Source organism: Schistocerca piceifrons, chromosome 1 (assembly GCF_021461385.2).
Source record: "Schistocerca piceifrons isolate TAMUIC-IGC-003096 chromosome 1, iqSchPice1.1, whole genome shotgun sequence".
NCBI lineage: Eukaryota > Metazoa > Arthropoda > Insecta > Orthoptera > Acrididae > Schistocerca > Schistocerca piceifrons.
In genome coordinates, this window is record NC_060138.1 from 621,591,537 (window position 1) to 621,607,797 (window position 16,261).

Here is a 16,261-nt window from a genome sequence, read left to right on the forward strand (position 1 = left end):
TTGACATCCCTTTCTTAATTCAGGGCTGAGGCCGAGAACTGAAATTACAATTACTGTTTAATCCCTCATATTCAGTGATCAGAACCTGTTCTGTAAGATGCACGTACATCATAACTGGAAGAAGTTAGAATCAGAGAGTTCTTATTTATTGAACTTATGCAGTTGTTTTTGCTATATATTAGTGCTTTGCTCACTCCTGTCTACTGAAGTGGGGGGTGGGGGGTGTAAAATCAAACAACAAACAGACGTAGACATCGGTTTCAATGAAACAGTCCAGCCACCAATTGGCAGGGACTGTTTCAACGGAGTGCTACTCCTGAAAAGTATGCAGGGCCTGTGAAGTTTGGAAGGTAGGAGCAAGTAAAGCTGTACGGATAGGTTGTGAGCCATGTTTGGATAGTTCAGTAGATGGCCAAAAGTCATAGGTTTGAATTTCAGTCCGGTACACAGTTGTCAGGAAGTTCCAAATCAGCGCTCACTACGCTGCAGAGCGAAATTTCATTTCTCGAACGATGCTAATCAGTCCGAATAATCTGCTGTTCCAGGCACACTGAGGTGACGGAAGTCATGGAATAGTGATATGCACATATACAGATGGCTGTAGTAACGCGTACACAGGGTATAGAAGGGCAGTGCGTTAGCGGAGCTGCCATTTGTATTCAGGTGATTCTCGTATTTAAAAGGTATTCGAAGTGTTTATGGCCGCACGACAGAAATTAACAGACTCTGAATGCGGAATGGTAGATGAAGCTAGACTCATGGGACATTCCGTTTCGGAAATCGTTAGGGAATTCAATATTACGAGCTCAACCTTGTCAAGAGTAAGCCGAAAATACCAAATTTCAGGCATTACTTCTCACAAAGGACAATACAGTGGCTGACGGCCTTCATTTAACGACCGAGAGCAGCGGCGTTTGCGTACAGTTGTCAGTGCTAACTAATAAGCAGCATTGCGTGAAATAACGGCAGAAATCAGTTTGGGACTTACGACGAACGTATCCGTTAGGCGTTAATGGGCTATGACAGCAGACGACCAACGCGAGTGCCTTTGCTAACAGCACGACATCGCCTGCAGCGCCTCTCCTGGTTCGTGACTATGCCGCTTGGACCCTGGACGTTTGGAAAATCATGGCCTGGTCAGATGAGTCTCGATTTCAGTTTGTAAGAGCTGACGATAGGGTTCCAGTGTGACTCAGACCCCATGGAGCCATGACTCCCAGTTGCCAACAAGACTCTGTGCAAGCTGGTGGTGGCTCTGTAATGGCGTTTATATGGAATGAAAGAGTCCTCCGGGCCAACTGCACCTATTATTGACTGTAAAAAGTTACGTTCGACTCCTTGGAGACCGTTTGTAGCCATTCATGGCCTTCGTGTTCCCAAACAATGATGGAATATTTATGGCTGACAATGCGCCATGTCACGGGGTCACAACTGTTTGTGATTGGTTTGAAGAATATTGTGGGCAATTCGAGCCAGTGATTTGGCCAACCAGATCACCTGACATGAATTCCATCGAACGTTTATGGGACACAATCAAGAGGTCAGTTCGTGCACACAATCGTGCACCGGCAACACTTTCGCAATTATGAATGGCTGTAGAGGCAGTATGACTCAATATTTCTGCAGGGGACTTCCAACGGCTTGTTGCGTCCATGTTATGTCGAGTTGTTGGACTACGCTGAGCAAAGGGAGGTGCGACACGGTATTAGGGAGTATGACACGGCTTATGCCACCCAGCGGCCAGTCGAGGTGGCACACAGCGTCTGTGTGTTCGTCAAACAGGGACCGTATGCATGTAGTCCTCTGAGTCTGGCTGTTATCTTGGAAGAAAGGAGTTCCTACGGCATATAATCATCCTGGAGAGGTAGAAGAACAACTGTGCACCGAGAATATAACGTAGCATGTCAGTCTCAATGGAGAGAAGTCTTCCGAAGTAAGAGTGATTTCAGGTGTGCCGCAGGGGAGTGTCGTAGGACCGTTGCTATTCACAATATACATAAATGACCTTGTGGATGACATTGGAAGTTCACTGAGGCTTTTTGCGGATGATGCTATGATATATCGAGAGGTTTTAACAATGGAAAATTGTACTGAAATGCAGGAAGATCTGCAGAGAATTGACGCATAGTGCAGGGAATGGCAATTGAATCTCAATGTAGACAAGTGTAATGTGCTGCGAATACATAGAAAGAAAGATCCCATATCATTTAGCTACAATATAGCAGGTCAGCAACTGGAAGCAGTTAATTCCATAAATTATCTGGGAGTACGCATTAGGAGTGATTTAAAATGGAATGATCATATAAAGTTGATCGTCGGTAAAGCAGATGCCAGACTGAGATTCATTGGAAGAATCCTAAGGAAATGCAATCCGAAAGCAAAGGAAGTAGGTTACAGTACGTTTGTTCGCCCACTGCTTGAATACTGCTCAGCAGTGTGGGATCCGTACCAGACAGGGTTGATAGAAGAGATAGAGAAGATCCAACGGAGAGCAACGCGCTTCGTTACAGGATCATTTAGGAATCGCGAAAGCGTTACGGAGATGATAGATAAACTCCAGTGGAAGGCTCTGCAAGAGAGACGCTCAGTAGCTCGGTACGGGCTTTTGTTGAAGTTTCGAGATCATATCTTCACCGAGGAGTCAAGCAGTATATTGCTCCCTCCTACGTATATCTCGCGAAGAGACCATGAGGATAAAATCAGAGCGATTAGAGCCCACACAGAGGCATACCGCCAATCCTTCTTTCCACGAACAATACGAGACTGGAATAGAAGGGAGAACCCATAGAGGTACTCAAGGTACCCTCCGCCACACACCGTCAGGTGGCTTGCGGAGTATGGATGTAGATGTAGACGTAGATATGGAATGGTAAAATAATATATCCTGGTTCGTATTCACCGCAATCTGACTGGCTCCTGGTACGAAAGACACACCCAAATATCACGGACCCACCGCTGGTCTGAAGTGCACCCTCCGCACACTGCTGGTTAAACTTCTCTTGGGCCATGCGTCATATAAAAAGAGGCAAAGTCACGACTCGTCCGACCACAATACACGCCTCCAGTTAGTAAACGTGCAGTGTTCAGTCCTACTTCGTGTACTGAAGATAAGCAGCTTCATATGCCGCTGTAAGCAAAGGCCTATCATAGTATCCGACTCCAGAAGTTCAATGTATGCAGATCTCTTCATAGTGTTCACTGGGAAACTGCTTGAGATGTACCTGCATTCACTGATAGCAGTAATTCCTGTCGGGTTTGGAACCGGTTGTCATTGACCACGGGGATACTCGTCGGTGGTGTCTTTCAGTCAGGATCTCTGAACGACCACGCTCCTTACACCTGGTACGAATTCTGCATCTACCGCACTCCAAAGCAATCGGTGTACTCTTTGGAGGATGTGACTAATATTATTTCCATGAAATTAATTCGCAGCTGCGAATATGGACAACCATCACTTGTATAATGGAATGATGAAAATGAAAATTTGTTCCGGACCGGGACACGAACCAGGATTTTCCACTTATCGCTAGCGGTCGCCTTGCCATTTATCTACCCGAACGTCACTCACGACCTGACCCAAACTTCCATATGTCGTCAACCATGTATCTACAACCTGTAATCGTACATCCACTATGTATATTTCAGTAAAGGGGAGATATTTTTACGTGAAAGTCGCCTGCCCGATATCGGCAGATAAATATGATACTGCAGTGCCTGTTTTACTCCAACTTACGATGCAATGCGCGTCCAAAGGAACACTGCATCGTAACTTGGTATAACACAGGCACTTTAGTATCGTATTTATCCTCCGACATTGGTCAAGTGACTTTCACGTAAAAATATCTCCCCTGTACGGGAATATAGGTAATGAATGTAAGAGAGCAGGTTGAAGAATTAATGTTTGACGACATATGGAAATTTGTGTGTCTGTGAGTCGTGTTCGGGTAGCCTAATCCTAAGGTGACCACTCGCAACAGGCGGGAAATCCGGGTTCGAGTCCCGATCGTGCACAAATTTTCATTGTCGTCATTCCACTATAAAGCTGATGTTTGTCCGTATTCGCAACTGCCAATTAATTTCGTGTAGCCCATAAACGCTGTTGTAGCTGCAGTGCCTGTTCCTTCGGACATGCATACATGTCTGAAGGAACATTTCGCCGTAATTTGGAAAACATAGCCATTACAATATCGTATTGCAGTACCATTATTTCTGGTGAGCTTAATGTCGTCAGCAAGCGTTGCTTTGGTCCACACCTTTTCAATTAGGCGGATGAGGTTACCTGGTGTGATCTCCCGGCCAACTTTATTTTTCCTTATCCCCGGATTTCTGAATGTGCGAGGGCTATTTTCTTTTCAAGGTGCATTGGTCGCGAAATCGATATGGAACCCACAGTGAGAATCAAAAATGTTTTCAGAATGATATTTTCACTTTGCAGCGGAGTGTGCACTGATATGAAACTTCCTGGCAGATTAAAACTGTGTGCCGGACCGAGACTCGAACTCGGGACCTTTGCCTTTCGCCGGCATTCTGTAAACATCCCCCAGGCTGTGGCGAAGCCATGTCTCCGCAATACCCTTTCTTTCAGGGGTGCTAGTTCTGCAAGGTTCGCAGAAGAGCTTCTTTAAAGTTTGGAAGGTAGGAGACGAGGTACTGGCGGAAGTACAGCTGTGAGGAGGGGGCGTAAGTCGTGCTTGGGTAGCTCAGTTGGTAGAGCATTTGCCCGCGAAAGGCAAAGGTCCCGAGTTCGAGTGTCGGTCCAGCACACAGTTTTAATCTACCAGGAAGTTTCATATCAGTGCACACTCCGCTGCAGAGTGAAAATCTCATTCTGGAAACATCCCCCAGGCTGTGGCTAAGCCATGTCTCCGCAATATCCTTTCTTCCAGGAGTGCTAGTTCTGCAAGGTTCGCAGGAGAGCTTCTGTAAAGTTTGGAAGGTAGGAGACGAGGTACTGGCAGAAGTGAAGCTGTGAGGACGGGGCGTGAGTCGTGCTTGGGTAGATCAGTTGGTAGAGCACTTGCCCGCGGAGGCAAAGGTCCCGAGTTCGAGTGTCGGTCCGGCACACAGTTTTAATCTACCAGGAAGTTTCATATCAGCGCACACTCCGCTGCAGAGTGAAAATCTCATTCTGGAAACATCCCCCAGGCTGTGGCTAAGCCATGTCTCCGCAATATCCTTTCTTCCAGGAGTGCTAGTTCTGCAAGGTTCGCAGGAGAGCTTCTGTAAAGTTTGGAAGGTAGGAGACGAGGTACTGGCAGAAGTGAAGCTGTGAGGACGGGGCGTGAGTCGTGCTTGGGTAGATCAGTTGGTAATAATTAGAAAAAAAATAGGTTGGTAGAGCACTTGCCCGCGAAAAGCAAAGGTCCCGAGTTCGAGTCTCGGTCCGGCACACAGTTTAAATCTGCCAGGAAGTTTCAAAAATGTTTTATTTGCAACATTTAGCTACGCCTTCCAGCCACTTCTTTCTATAGTCGCCGCTTTAATTTAGACATTTGTCATAGCATTTCCAATACCCTTGTTATAAAAAGCCACCGCTTGTGCTTTTTCTGTGCCAAAATTGTGTCATTATGGCCAACGCTTCATATGAACAAAGAGGTGAAAACGAGAGGGAGCGAAAAGTCCGGGTGTATGGAGAGTGATCACTTCCCATCAAAAATGCTGTAGGAACGTCTTTGTTGGAGCTGCAGTGTGCAGCCGAGAATTGTCATGAAGAAGGAGAATGCCCGATGACCTTCACTTTTTCTGAACTGCTTTTCGTAGACGATTTTCTCGAATCACATGATTCATTCGTTGAACAAGACCATCGGTTGACACTCTCTTCCTTTCCTGACCTCCTGTATCATGAACGTCTGTAGGTCCTGCTTCAAAGTTCCTGCACCACTGCCGCAATTTGCTGTCACTTATGAAAGTTACATTATGTGGGCTGCATGGAAATCAGGCGGAACCTCTCAACATACACAAATCGAATGACAACAAAGCACTTCTCACTTGGCGACAGAATCCATTGATGTATGCATTTTTAGGTGCTCACTGTGCGCTTAGAACTGACAGTCTGAAGTGTCGCTATTGACGGGCATACTAGAGACACTGGGCAACACTCTCGCACAAAGCGTCTTGTGGTTTTAATTTCGCGACCTGTCGGACCTTGGAAAAAAAGGTCTCGTAGTTTTCTCGCACTCTGCGCATCTATATCTACATCTACATCTACATACATACTCCGCAATCCACCATAGGGTGCGTGGCGGAGGGTACCTCGTACCACAACTAGCATCTTCTCTCCCTGTTCCACTCCCAAACAGAACGAAGGAAAAATGACTGCCTATATGCCTCTATACGAACCCTAAGCTCTCTTATCTTATCTTTGCGATCTTCCCGCGAAATGTAAGTTGGCAGCAGTAAAAATTGTACTGCATTCAGCCTCAAATGCTGGTTCTCTAAATTTCCTCAGTGGCGATTCACGAAAAGAACGCCTCCTTTCCTCTAGAGACTCCCGCCCGAGTTCCTGAAGTATTTCCGTAACACTCGCGTGATGATCAAACCTACCAGTAACAAATCTAGCAGCCTGCCTCTGAATTGCTTCTATGTCCTCCCTCAATCCGACCTGAAAGGGATCCCAAACGCTCGAGCAGTACTCAAGAATGGGTCGTATTAGTGTTTTATAAGCGGTCTCCTTTACAGATGAACCACATCTTCCAAAATTCTACCAATGAACCGAAGACGACTATCCGCCTTCCCCACAACTGCCATTACATGCTTGTCCCACTTCATATCGCTCTGCAATGTTACGCCCAAATATTTAATCCACGTGACTGTGTCAAGCGCTACACTACTAATGGAGTATTCATACGTTAAAGGATTCTTTTTCCTATTCATCTGCATTAATTTACATTTATCTGTATTTAGAGTTAGCTGCCATTCTTTACACCAATCACAAATCCTGTCCAAGTCATCTTGTATCCTCCTACAGTCACTCAACGATGATACCTTCCTGTACACCACAGCATCATCTGCAAACAGCCGCACATTGCTATCCACCCTATCCAAAAGATCATTTATGTAGATAGAAAACAACAGCGGCCCTGCCTCATTTCCCTGGGGCACTCCAGATGATACCCTCACCTCCGATAAACATTCACCATCGAGGACAACGTACTGGGTTCTATTACTCAAGAAGTCTTCGAGCCACTCACATACTTGGGAACCAATCCCATATGCTCGTACCTTAGTTAGGAGTCTGCATCCAAATGAAATGTGCTCTTCTCGCCTCGGATACAGGCTAATCACAGCAGTTGCTACGAAATGAACACTTTTTATGTACGAGAGTGCGTGCTGGAGGCTGACCTCTCCGTGATGTTTGGCAGCTGCGCGACGATGCGCCACCACTGGTCGCCGTGGTCGCCGAACGTGCGCGACAGGATGCGCGCGCTCTGCTTCTTGTCCATCTCGGTCGCGTACAGCTCCAGAGAACCGCTGTGCGGCCCGAACTGGTGGAAGTGGAAACGCACCTGAAAAAAGGCGCAGAATACGGCAATGAATCACCACAAGACCTGGCTTTCTCTCCACGAAAACCCTTCTAAAATGTTTTACAGGGATAGCCGGAAAGTAAGAATGGAAGATCAATAGCGCAGCTCTTGGATTGCCCCCTACTGTTCAACCTGTACATCGAAGAAACAGTTACAGAAATAAAAGAAAGGTTCTACAGTGGGATTAACATTGAGGATGAAAGGCTGTCGATGTTAAGATTCGCTTTGACATTACTTTTCTCTGTGAGGAAGTATTATAGCGCACGACACTTCCTGGTAGATTGAAACTGTGAGCCGGACCGAAACTCGAACTCGGGAACTTTCCCTTTCGAGGAAAGTGCTCTACCCACTGAGCTACCCAAGCACGACTCACTGTCCGTCCTCATAGCTTAAATTCCGCCAATACCACATGTCTCCGCAGTATTCTTTCTTCCAGTGGGGCTAGTTCTGCAAATTTCGCAGGAGAACTTCTGTGAAGTTTGAAACATAGGAGATGAGGCATTGGTGAAATTATAACTATGAGGATCGTGAGTCGTGCCTGGGTAGCTCAGTGGGTAGAGCAGCTGCCCGCGAAAGTCAAAGGTCCCGAGCTCGAGTTTTGGCCTGGCATACAGATGTAAGCTGCCAGGAATTTCATATCAACGCACCCTCAATTGCAGAGTGAAAAATTTGTTCCGCTAATTCTCTTTTATCTTGTCTATCGTTATAAATCTTCATCCTTTCAACAGGGTTTTCAATTTTGGAAATAAAGAGTCCACGGGGGCCAGGTCTGGAGATTACGGAGAATGAGGCAGTGCAGTGATTTCGTATTTTGTGCAATAGTCACGCACTAAAAGGGTGAATGTGCGTGTGAGTTATCGTGATGATAGAGCATGTATTGTCTCGCCACATTTCAGGCCGTTCTCTTCTTACATTTTCTCACAGGCGTCGCGACACGTCCCGATAGAGTCAAAGAAAACTATCCGCATGGCTTTGACATTTGACCTGACCTGACGAGCTTTTTTCGGACTTGTATAACCATTCCCGATCCATTGTGAAGCCTAAAACTTGATTTCAACACCATAGCCGTAGATCGACGTCTCATAACCAGTTATGATTCTCTTAAGGAACTTCTCGTTCTCATTTACGCGGTCCAAAAGCTGTTCACAGATTGCGAGACGAAGGTCTTTCTGCTCTTGACTCACGAGCGGTGGGACGAACTTGGCGGCAACACGACGCATTCCAAAATGCTGTCTCAGGATTTCATGACATGATTCAACTGAAATGTTACATTCTTCTGCAATCTCTCGGACAATCAGTCTTCGACTGGCACGCACAATTTCGTTGACATTCCTGACATGACGCGTCGTCCTGAACGAGGGTCGTCTTTAACTTCCATCCGACCATTTTTCAACCGCGTTAACCACTCGTAACACCGAGTGCGGCTTAACCACTCATCTCCATAGGCTTCCTGCATCATTTGGTGTTCTTCTGCAAAGGTTTTCTTGACCTTCTCGCAAATCTTAATGCAGACGCGTTTCTCCTCTAACTCTGCGATCTCGAAATTCGCAAACTGTGCGACCCAACGTTCTACTAAATACAGAATTGAACAACAACTAACAGACATACAACAATGAAACTTCCGGTAGTTACACATTAAACACAGACGCGTGCAGGAATGACAACTGCTTTTCGCTCCAACATACCATTGGCGCGAAATTACGAGTGTTCCAGAATTTTTTGAACAGACTTCGTGCACCCAACCTGGCCTGGTAACGTCACTAAACACGAACAACACTAATACACTCTGGTGGTTGTTCTACATGTCAAAGAGAATTGCAACTCTAGTCATTTACTTTCCCCGTCGATGGTACGTATGTATACGATGTTACGTTCACATCCGACCTTGTCTTCTGGGTGCTTCACTTTTTTTGCCAGGCAATGTATCTAAATTTTAACCTTGTAGTGAACGAAATGAAGTTTTTTTTGATACTAAAGAATCCTTCAGGTGTGTTTAAAGGTCTTGCAAATAAATCAAACATAGTAAAAGCGGGCATATCCCGGCCTGTATCATGACAGATATACAGAGATTAAAATGAAAGAATTCTGCTATCTTGGAAACAAGCAACATATGGCGGTCGGAGCAAGGAGGAGATAAGAAACAGACTAACTCCGGCAGGGAGAATGTTGTTTGCTAAAAGAAGTCTACTAACATCAAACACATGCTTTTCTTTGAGGAAGACATTTCTGAGAGCGTACTTCTTGAACACAGCATTATATAGCTGAGGGTGGAACAGAAGAGACTCGAAGTGTTTAAGATGTGGAGTTTTAAAAGAATGCTGACAGTTGAGTTATTAGATAAGAAATAAACAATATTTCAGGAAAGAATAAAGAATATGTGGAAAACAATGACTAGGTGAACGGATGGGATGACAGAACATGTGTTAAGAGACATCAGGGAATAACATATCCGGTACTACAACGGGTTGTATATGACAAGGCAAAAGCTGTAGGGGGAAACAGATATTGTAATATGTCCCACAAATAATTCAGGACGCTGGGTGTAGGAGGACGCTGAATTGACGAGGCTGGCATAGGAGAGAAAATCGTAGGAAGGGGCATGAAACCAGTTGGAAGTCTGATGACTCAGAAGAATGCGGGAAGTAATCTTTATCAGGTTACAGATAAAAATACTGCAATATTATTGCCAGTTTATTAGTAAATTCGTACAGTTAAATCTTTATATTACTTTTCTACGTAATCGATATTCAGATTTCAGCATTTACCTCTCTTAACTCTTTGTTGCCTGTTGTTACTTCTAAGTACCACCTGTTTCGATCCTTGTTTATTCTGATTGCACACATATTTTCCACATCCTGAGCTGATGGTACGTTCAAGTACAAGCTTATGTTGAATTCGAAACATCTTACTTCCTTCTAGACATCATTTGCAAGTAAAGCAGTTCGTTTGTGTAACATTTGGTGAGAGCTGAAGGTTTGCTTTGGAGAAATCGTATTTGTTTTGTTTACTGTCATACAAATGTTAGTAATTTTTGTGTTTACCAGCATAGATGTGATGAAGGTCAGGCCCTATATTCTTCTCGTGCATCGCCGGCCTTAGTGGCCGAGCGGTTCTAGGCGCTTCAGTCTGGACCGCGCGACCGCTACGGTCGCAGGTTCGAATCCTGCCTCGGCATGGATGTTTTTGATGTCCTTAGGTTAGTTAGGTTTAAGTAGTTCTAAGTTCTAGGGGACTGATGACCTCAGCTGTTAAGTCCCATAGTGCTCAGCGCCATTCGAACCATTTTTGAAATTTCTCGTGCAGCTCTTTTGTTAAATCTGTAGTGTTTATTTACTAAATAAGCCAGAAAACGTGTGGTACTTTAAAGTACCGTCTGGCTGAATAGGCATTTTTCGTGTATTGTCACACAAGTGCGGTTTGTCGCTTTCTTTGATATTTTTCAGTGTATTTTACTAGCTTTATCGGTTTAGCTGCACAATGTGCAGGCTCCTTTTAGTCTTAACGCGGTTCTTATTATTGTAAATGTTGTTTGATAGAGATGTACGATTTTTTGGGCATTGGCAATACTAACAGTTGACGGAATTGTTGCAGCTCTTTTGACAGATTGTTCCAGATGATAATGATGTTACGGAAGTAGGGGGTGATGGAGACAATGAGACTGACGCAAATTATGCTAATAATCCTATAGGCATATGTTTCGACGAAATTTTAGAAGAAGCTTTAGATTTTGATGCAATTTTAGAAACATTTTTGACTGAATGTGCACCAGTAGAACTCGAAATCGGTTTACCTGAAACTGTAGAGAAACATGAAAAACAGGAATCAATGACGGTTTACATGAAAACCCTCTCAAAAGCAGAAATACAGACTAAAATTGACAGAAGGTGGAGGAAAAGTTACTTTATTCAATGGAAGAAACTCGGTGAAACAACACAAAGCAATGAAGTCTGTACCATGCGGTTACAAACTATGGCGCACTACAGAACTGAAAGGTTTCGTTCTTGCCTTTGATTTTTATCAAGGAAGATATGAAGATTTGGAGACGGAATTTGAAAATTGTGTGTTAGGATATTTTTAAGTTTTTTTAAACCAGTTTTGCGGCAAAAACAGTATACAGAGTTTTTTTATAACCTTTTGGCAAAAGTAGAGAACATTTTCGTTTGTGGCATAATGAGAAGAAATAGGAAAAGTTTCCCATCAGGTCTTTCACCTTCTAAGAAAACGAAATGAGGTGACTTTCCTTATGGGATTTCATTCCCTGGGATTGGGGTTCTTTGTTGAAAGAAGGCAAAATTGTGTCCCTGCCTTCCAATGATCATGGAATAAATGTAATATAAGTCTCCAGAAAGCAGAAAGACAGCATTAAAATCAACATTGAGTGCTCTTCTGTAGTTAAGGCCTGTAGTTGTAATATCGGATTTGTGAACCATGCTGACAGGATCTGGGCTGGGAAGAAGATACAAATAGTATCTGTAATTACTTATCAATTGTACTGAGGGCTGTACAGGAGGATTCCACTTCTGGAGTACAGGAGAAATGTTGCTCATGGACTGATGGGACAGATGAATAAGAAGCATGTCAACCCCAGAACTGCAAGCAAAGTTCTCACAGAAAATAATACATGCAACAAATGGAATATATTAGTCCCGAAGGATGTACAGTTAAAAGTTCGTTCTGGACCAAATTCAAAATGTTTAGTTTCTGGAGTACTCATCCACTCTAACGAAAATTTCAAGAGATGGTGGTTAACTCCATTTAATAACTGTATAGCTACCTTTCTAATGTTCACTGACTTGTAGCCTAGTATTCTAACACATTTGGATTCGTTAATCAGTGTAAGTGCTGTACTGTGAAATGTTGGTCGGCAAGCCACTGGGGGGGCCAGACGGTACTCAAAAGTACCATTTCCGTAAAATGGATAAAAGAAATTAAATATCCGAAAGAAATTCAGTGTTGTTTCACTTACTATTTAATTTTGTGATCTATAAAACTGGAAAATTTATGTCTTTTCGATAGTTCAGGCAGCGAAGGGTTAACATGTTGATAATTTCTCTGCATAAAATTCGGTCACTCGAAATTGCAGCCAGTTCGTGACAGCAGCTTGAAGTTCTTCGATGGAACAAAAGACACCTACTCATATGCACAAGAGGGCGGAAACCACTCTGAGCTAAGTTTGGGCTGTAGCACAGGTGTTGAAAAATGTCTAATTTGAACTGAATGTAAAAGACTTTTGCGTACGTACTAGGAAAGACGTGGCTGAGTATCGTTTTGCAAAAATACCATATCGGTAAAGCAAGTGATCCCGTTGCTGTTTTGAATAGTTCTTCTCAGTTTTTATAATGTCCCACAGCTGGCTTTTTGTATGTGGAAATTTTCTTGGAAAGGGAGGAGGTATCTGTCGTTACTGATTTTTATGATATTAATATCGTTTTCTATATTGCCTGGTCTATAGTGTTCTTCTTTTAGATGATCCACAAATGTTGAATGATTTGTACCATATTTGAATGCTCTGATGTGTTCTTTATATCTTGTGCCAAATGTCCTGCCAGTCATTCCAAAGCATATCTTCTTACATTCTCTGCAGCTGAGCTAATAGATACCACATTGTTGGTATCTGTCTGGTTTTGATTTTAGTTTTGGGATGTGCTTTTGTATGGAATTGTTTGTTTTGTAAGCAATGTTTATGCCTTGTTTTTTGAATATGTTTCCCATTTTATGAGTGAATTTGCTGTGGTAAGTCATTGTATGCCATTTTTTTTGTTGTAGTGCAAGTTGTACGAGTTAGTGTGGTTTGGTTAGTTTTTCCATTATTTGTCTCTTTATTTTTTGTTTAGTTTGTCTACCACTGTTTCTTTGTGTCCATTTTAATGCTATTTGTTTTATAATGGCTAACTCTTTTTTGGTAATTAGAATTATTTAGGGGGATCCTGTCAAGCCTGTTTAACATGTATCTGACTGCTGCTTGTTTGTGGTTCTGTGGGTGGTTTGAAGTTGCATTTAAGATAATGTCACTTGTTGTGGGTTTTCTGTATATGTCAAATGTGTGTAGGAGCTGCTCTGAAATTTACTATTGGACAGAGTGGATAATTTTCTTTATGGAGCTACACACCAACTAGCAAAACAAAGGCAGTCACAGCTCACCCAATGTCATAAACTAGAAAATGATAGAATAATCAGAAATACCTCTCAACTGGTAGAACATGTGTTAGACACTAAAATCCTTGAGACAGCAACATTGCTCTTCTTTGATGTAGAAAGTATGTACAGTTGCATCCCTGTTAATGAAACCATAAAAATTATTGAAGAAAACCTGAAAACACACAACCAGCTACCTCACGAACACACAGATGAAACTATAAAATTATTACAGTTAATAACACAACAAAATTATTTTAAATTCAATCAAGAATACTATATACAAAAAGAAGGTTTACCCATGGGTTCACCTATCTCAGGAACATTAGCCAGCATTTTCATGAATCATATAGAAGAATTAATATTTGAAGACATGATAACAATGAAAACCTACGTCATCTACTAGTACAGATACACGGGTGACATAATATACATATTAGATGAACCTAAAAACAGAATACAGCAACTACACAAAACCATAAATACTGTACACAAAAACATAAAGTTCACAATAAAAGAAGAACAAGAAAACACACTCAACTTTTTAGACATAGCCATAAGAAAAGACAATAATAAACACACATTTGATATATACAGAAAACCCACAACAAGTGACATTATCTTAAATGCAAATTTCAAACCACCCACAGAACCATAAAACAAGCAGCAATCAGATACATGTTAAACAGGTTTGACAGGATCCCCCTAAATAATTCTAATTACCTGAAAGAGTTGGCCATTATAAAACAAATAGCATTAAAAATGGACACAAAGAAACAATGGTAGACAAACTAAACAAAAAATAAAGAGACAAATAATGAAAAAACTAACCAAACCACACTAACTTGTACAACATGCACTACAACAAAAAATGGCATACAATGACCTACCACAGCAAATTCACTCATAAAATAGGAAACATACTCAGAAAACATGGCATATACATTGCTTACAAAAAAAAATTTCCATATAAAAGCGCATCCCAAAACTAAAATCAAAACCAGATAGATATCAACAATGTGGTATCTGTCAGTTCAGCTGCAGAGTTTGTGAGAAGATATACATTGGAATGACTGGCAGGACATTTGACACACGATATAGAGAACACATCAGAGCATTCAAATATGGTACAAATCATTCAACATTTGTGGATCATCTAAAAGAAGAACACAATAGACCAAGCAATATTGAAAACGAAATGAATATCACAAAAATCAGTAAAGACAGCCACGTCCTCCCTTTCCAAGAAAATTTCCACGTTCAAAAAGCATTAACACAAAATAAACAGTTGCTCAATGACCAGATAAATATTGGAAACCAGACTCTATATAGAATAATTGATGAAATTAGATGAAAAAGGAAAGAACCTTTTCCATTCTTCACCCCATCCCTCTCTTACACCCCCACCCCCCACCCCTCACAAACTCACAGTTTCATTTCACATTTCGCTCCTCACCTTCTTCTCTAACTCACACTCCATCATACTATATACTTATGTCCACTCATCATAGTTTCCTCCTCCCCTAAAAAAAAAATAAAATAAAATAAAAGTAAAAGTAAAAATTGAAAAAAATAATATAGTATAAAAAATTTCTTCATCGCTACAGTACATAAATACACAGAAACATAATTAAATAGAATTACACACAAACAACAATCCAATTTAAAAAAAATGTTGTAAGTCTAAAACAAAGTAGCGAAAGTTTATGTTGGCAACACTACAAAACACAAACAACAACACGTACTTGAAGAAAAAACATAAACAGAGTACAGTGGTGTGCATAAAAGTGTGGTGTGAGAAGTGTATAGTGCTGTAGAACATCTAAAAAGTAGACGAAAATTATCAGTGTCAAAAACAGACAAACGTGGATGTGCTAGCAGACCGCATTTCCCGATGTAAGCGAGAAATCAGCCGAAAATCACCGTAAGTACAAATCAACCTCTTCTTAATGAACTGTTTTTTTTATCTAAAAAGCAAATCAAAATGTAAATAACTTAGTTACAGACCACTGATGATGCTTTACCTCAATAAAGCGAAACGCGTCTTGTGAAAAAATCACGCAGTTTTGTAGTTGCAAAGAGAGACCAAAAATACCCTCAAGAATTATAAAGCAACTACTGACACTATGTCCACACAAATGAAGAATTTGACTATCAACTTGAATATACGTGGGTTGGAACTTTAATAGTGGCAACTATGTATTCACAGCTTATACAAAATAGATACATGTATGTGTGGTGTGTGTTCGTTCGGACGGTCCTAAAGTATAGACTATGCATAAGAAAGGTGAGGATGGCCAATGATCTCTTCAATATGGATGCACACCAGACCCGAACTCCTATGGGAATCCGCGAAATGTCGCAAGTAATGAGGATAATGGGCAACAGGCACTGCATTAGTAGTGTGTGGAAAAGTAGAGAATTTGTGTCTTACGGTAGAAGTGCTAGAGTAGTCCGTGCATTACAATGATCACTGTGTTCGGATGGCTTAGTGGTCAGAGCATCTGCCTAATAAGCAGGAGACTCGGGTTGGGCACAAATTTTGAGCTTTCACCATTGATTTAAATCAATGCACACACTCGTAGCCAATGTCGTTATTCGAT

At 42.1% G+C, this 16,261-nt stretch overlaps 1 protein-coding gene across 4 annotated transcripts in view; it reads right to left on the minus strand.

The window, feature by feature from the left end:
* LOC124804395 (leukocyte tyrosine kinase receptor) overlaps nt 1–16,261 on the minus strand; it is an 874,407-nt gene that overhangs the window by 426,935 nt on the left and 431,211 nt on the right. For all 4 annotated transcript variants that reach the window (XM_047264751.1, XM_047264750.1, XM_047264749.1 and 1 more), the window contains exon 7: nt 7,342–7,505. In XM_047264751.1, coding sequence (XP_047120707.1) covers nt 7,342–7,505 — 164 coding nt within the window. The remainder of the gene's footprint in view (nt 1–7,341; nt 7,506–16,261) is intronic.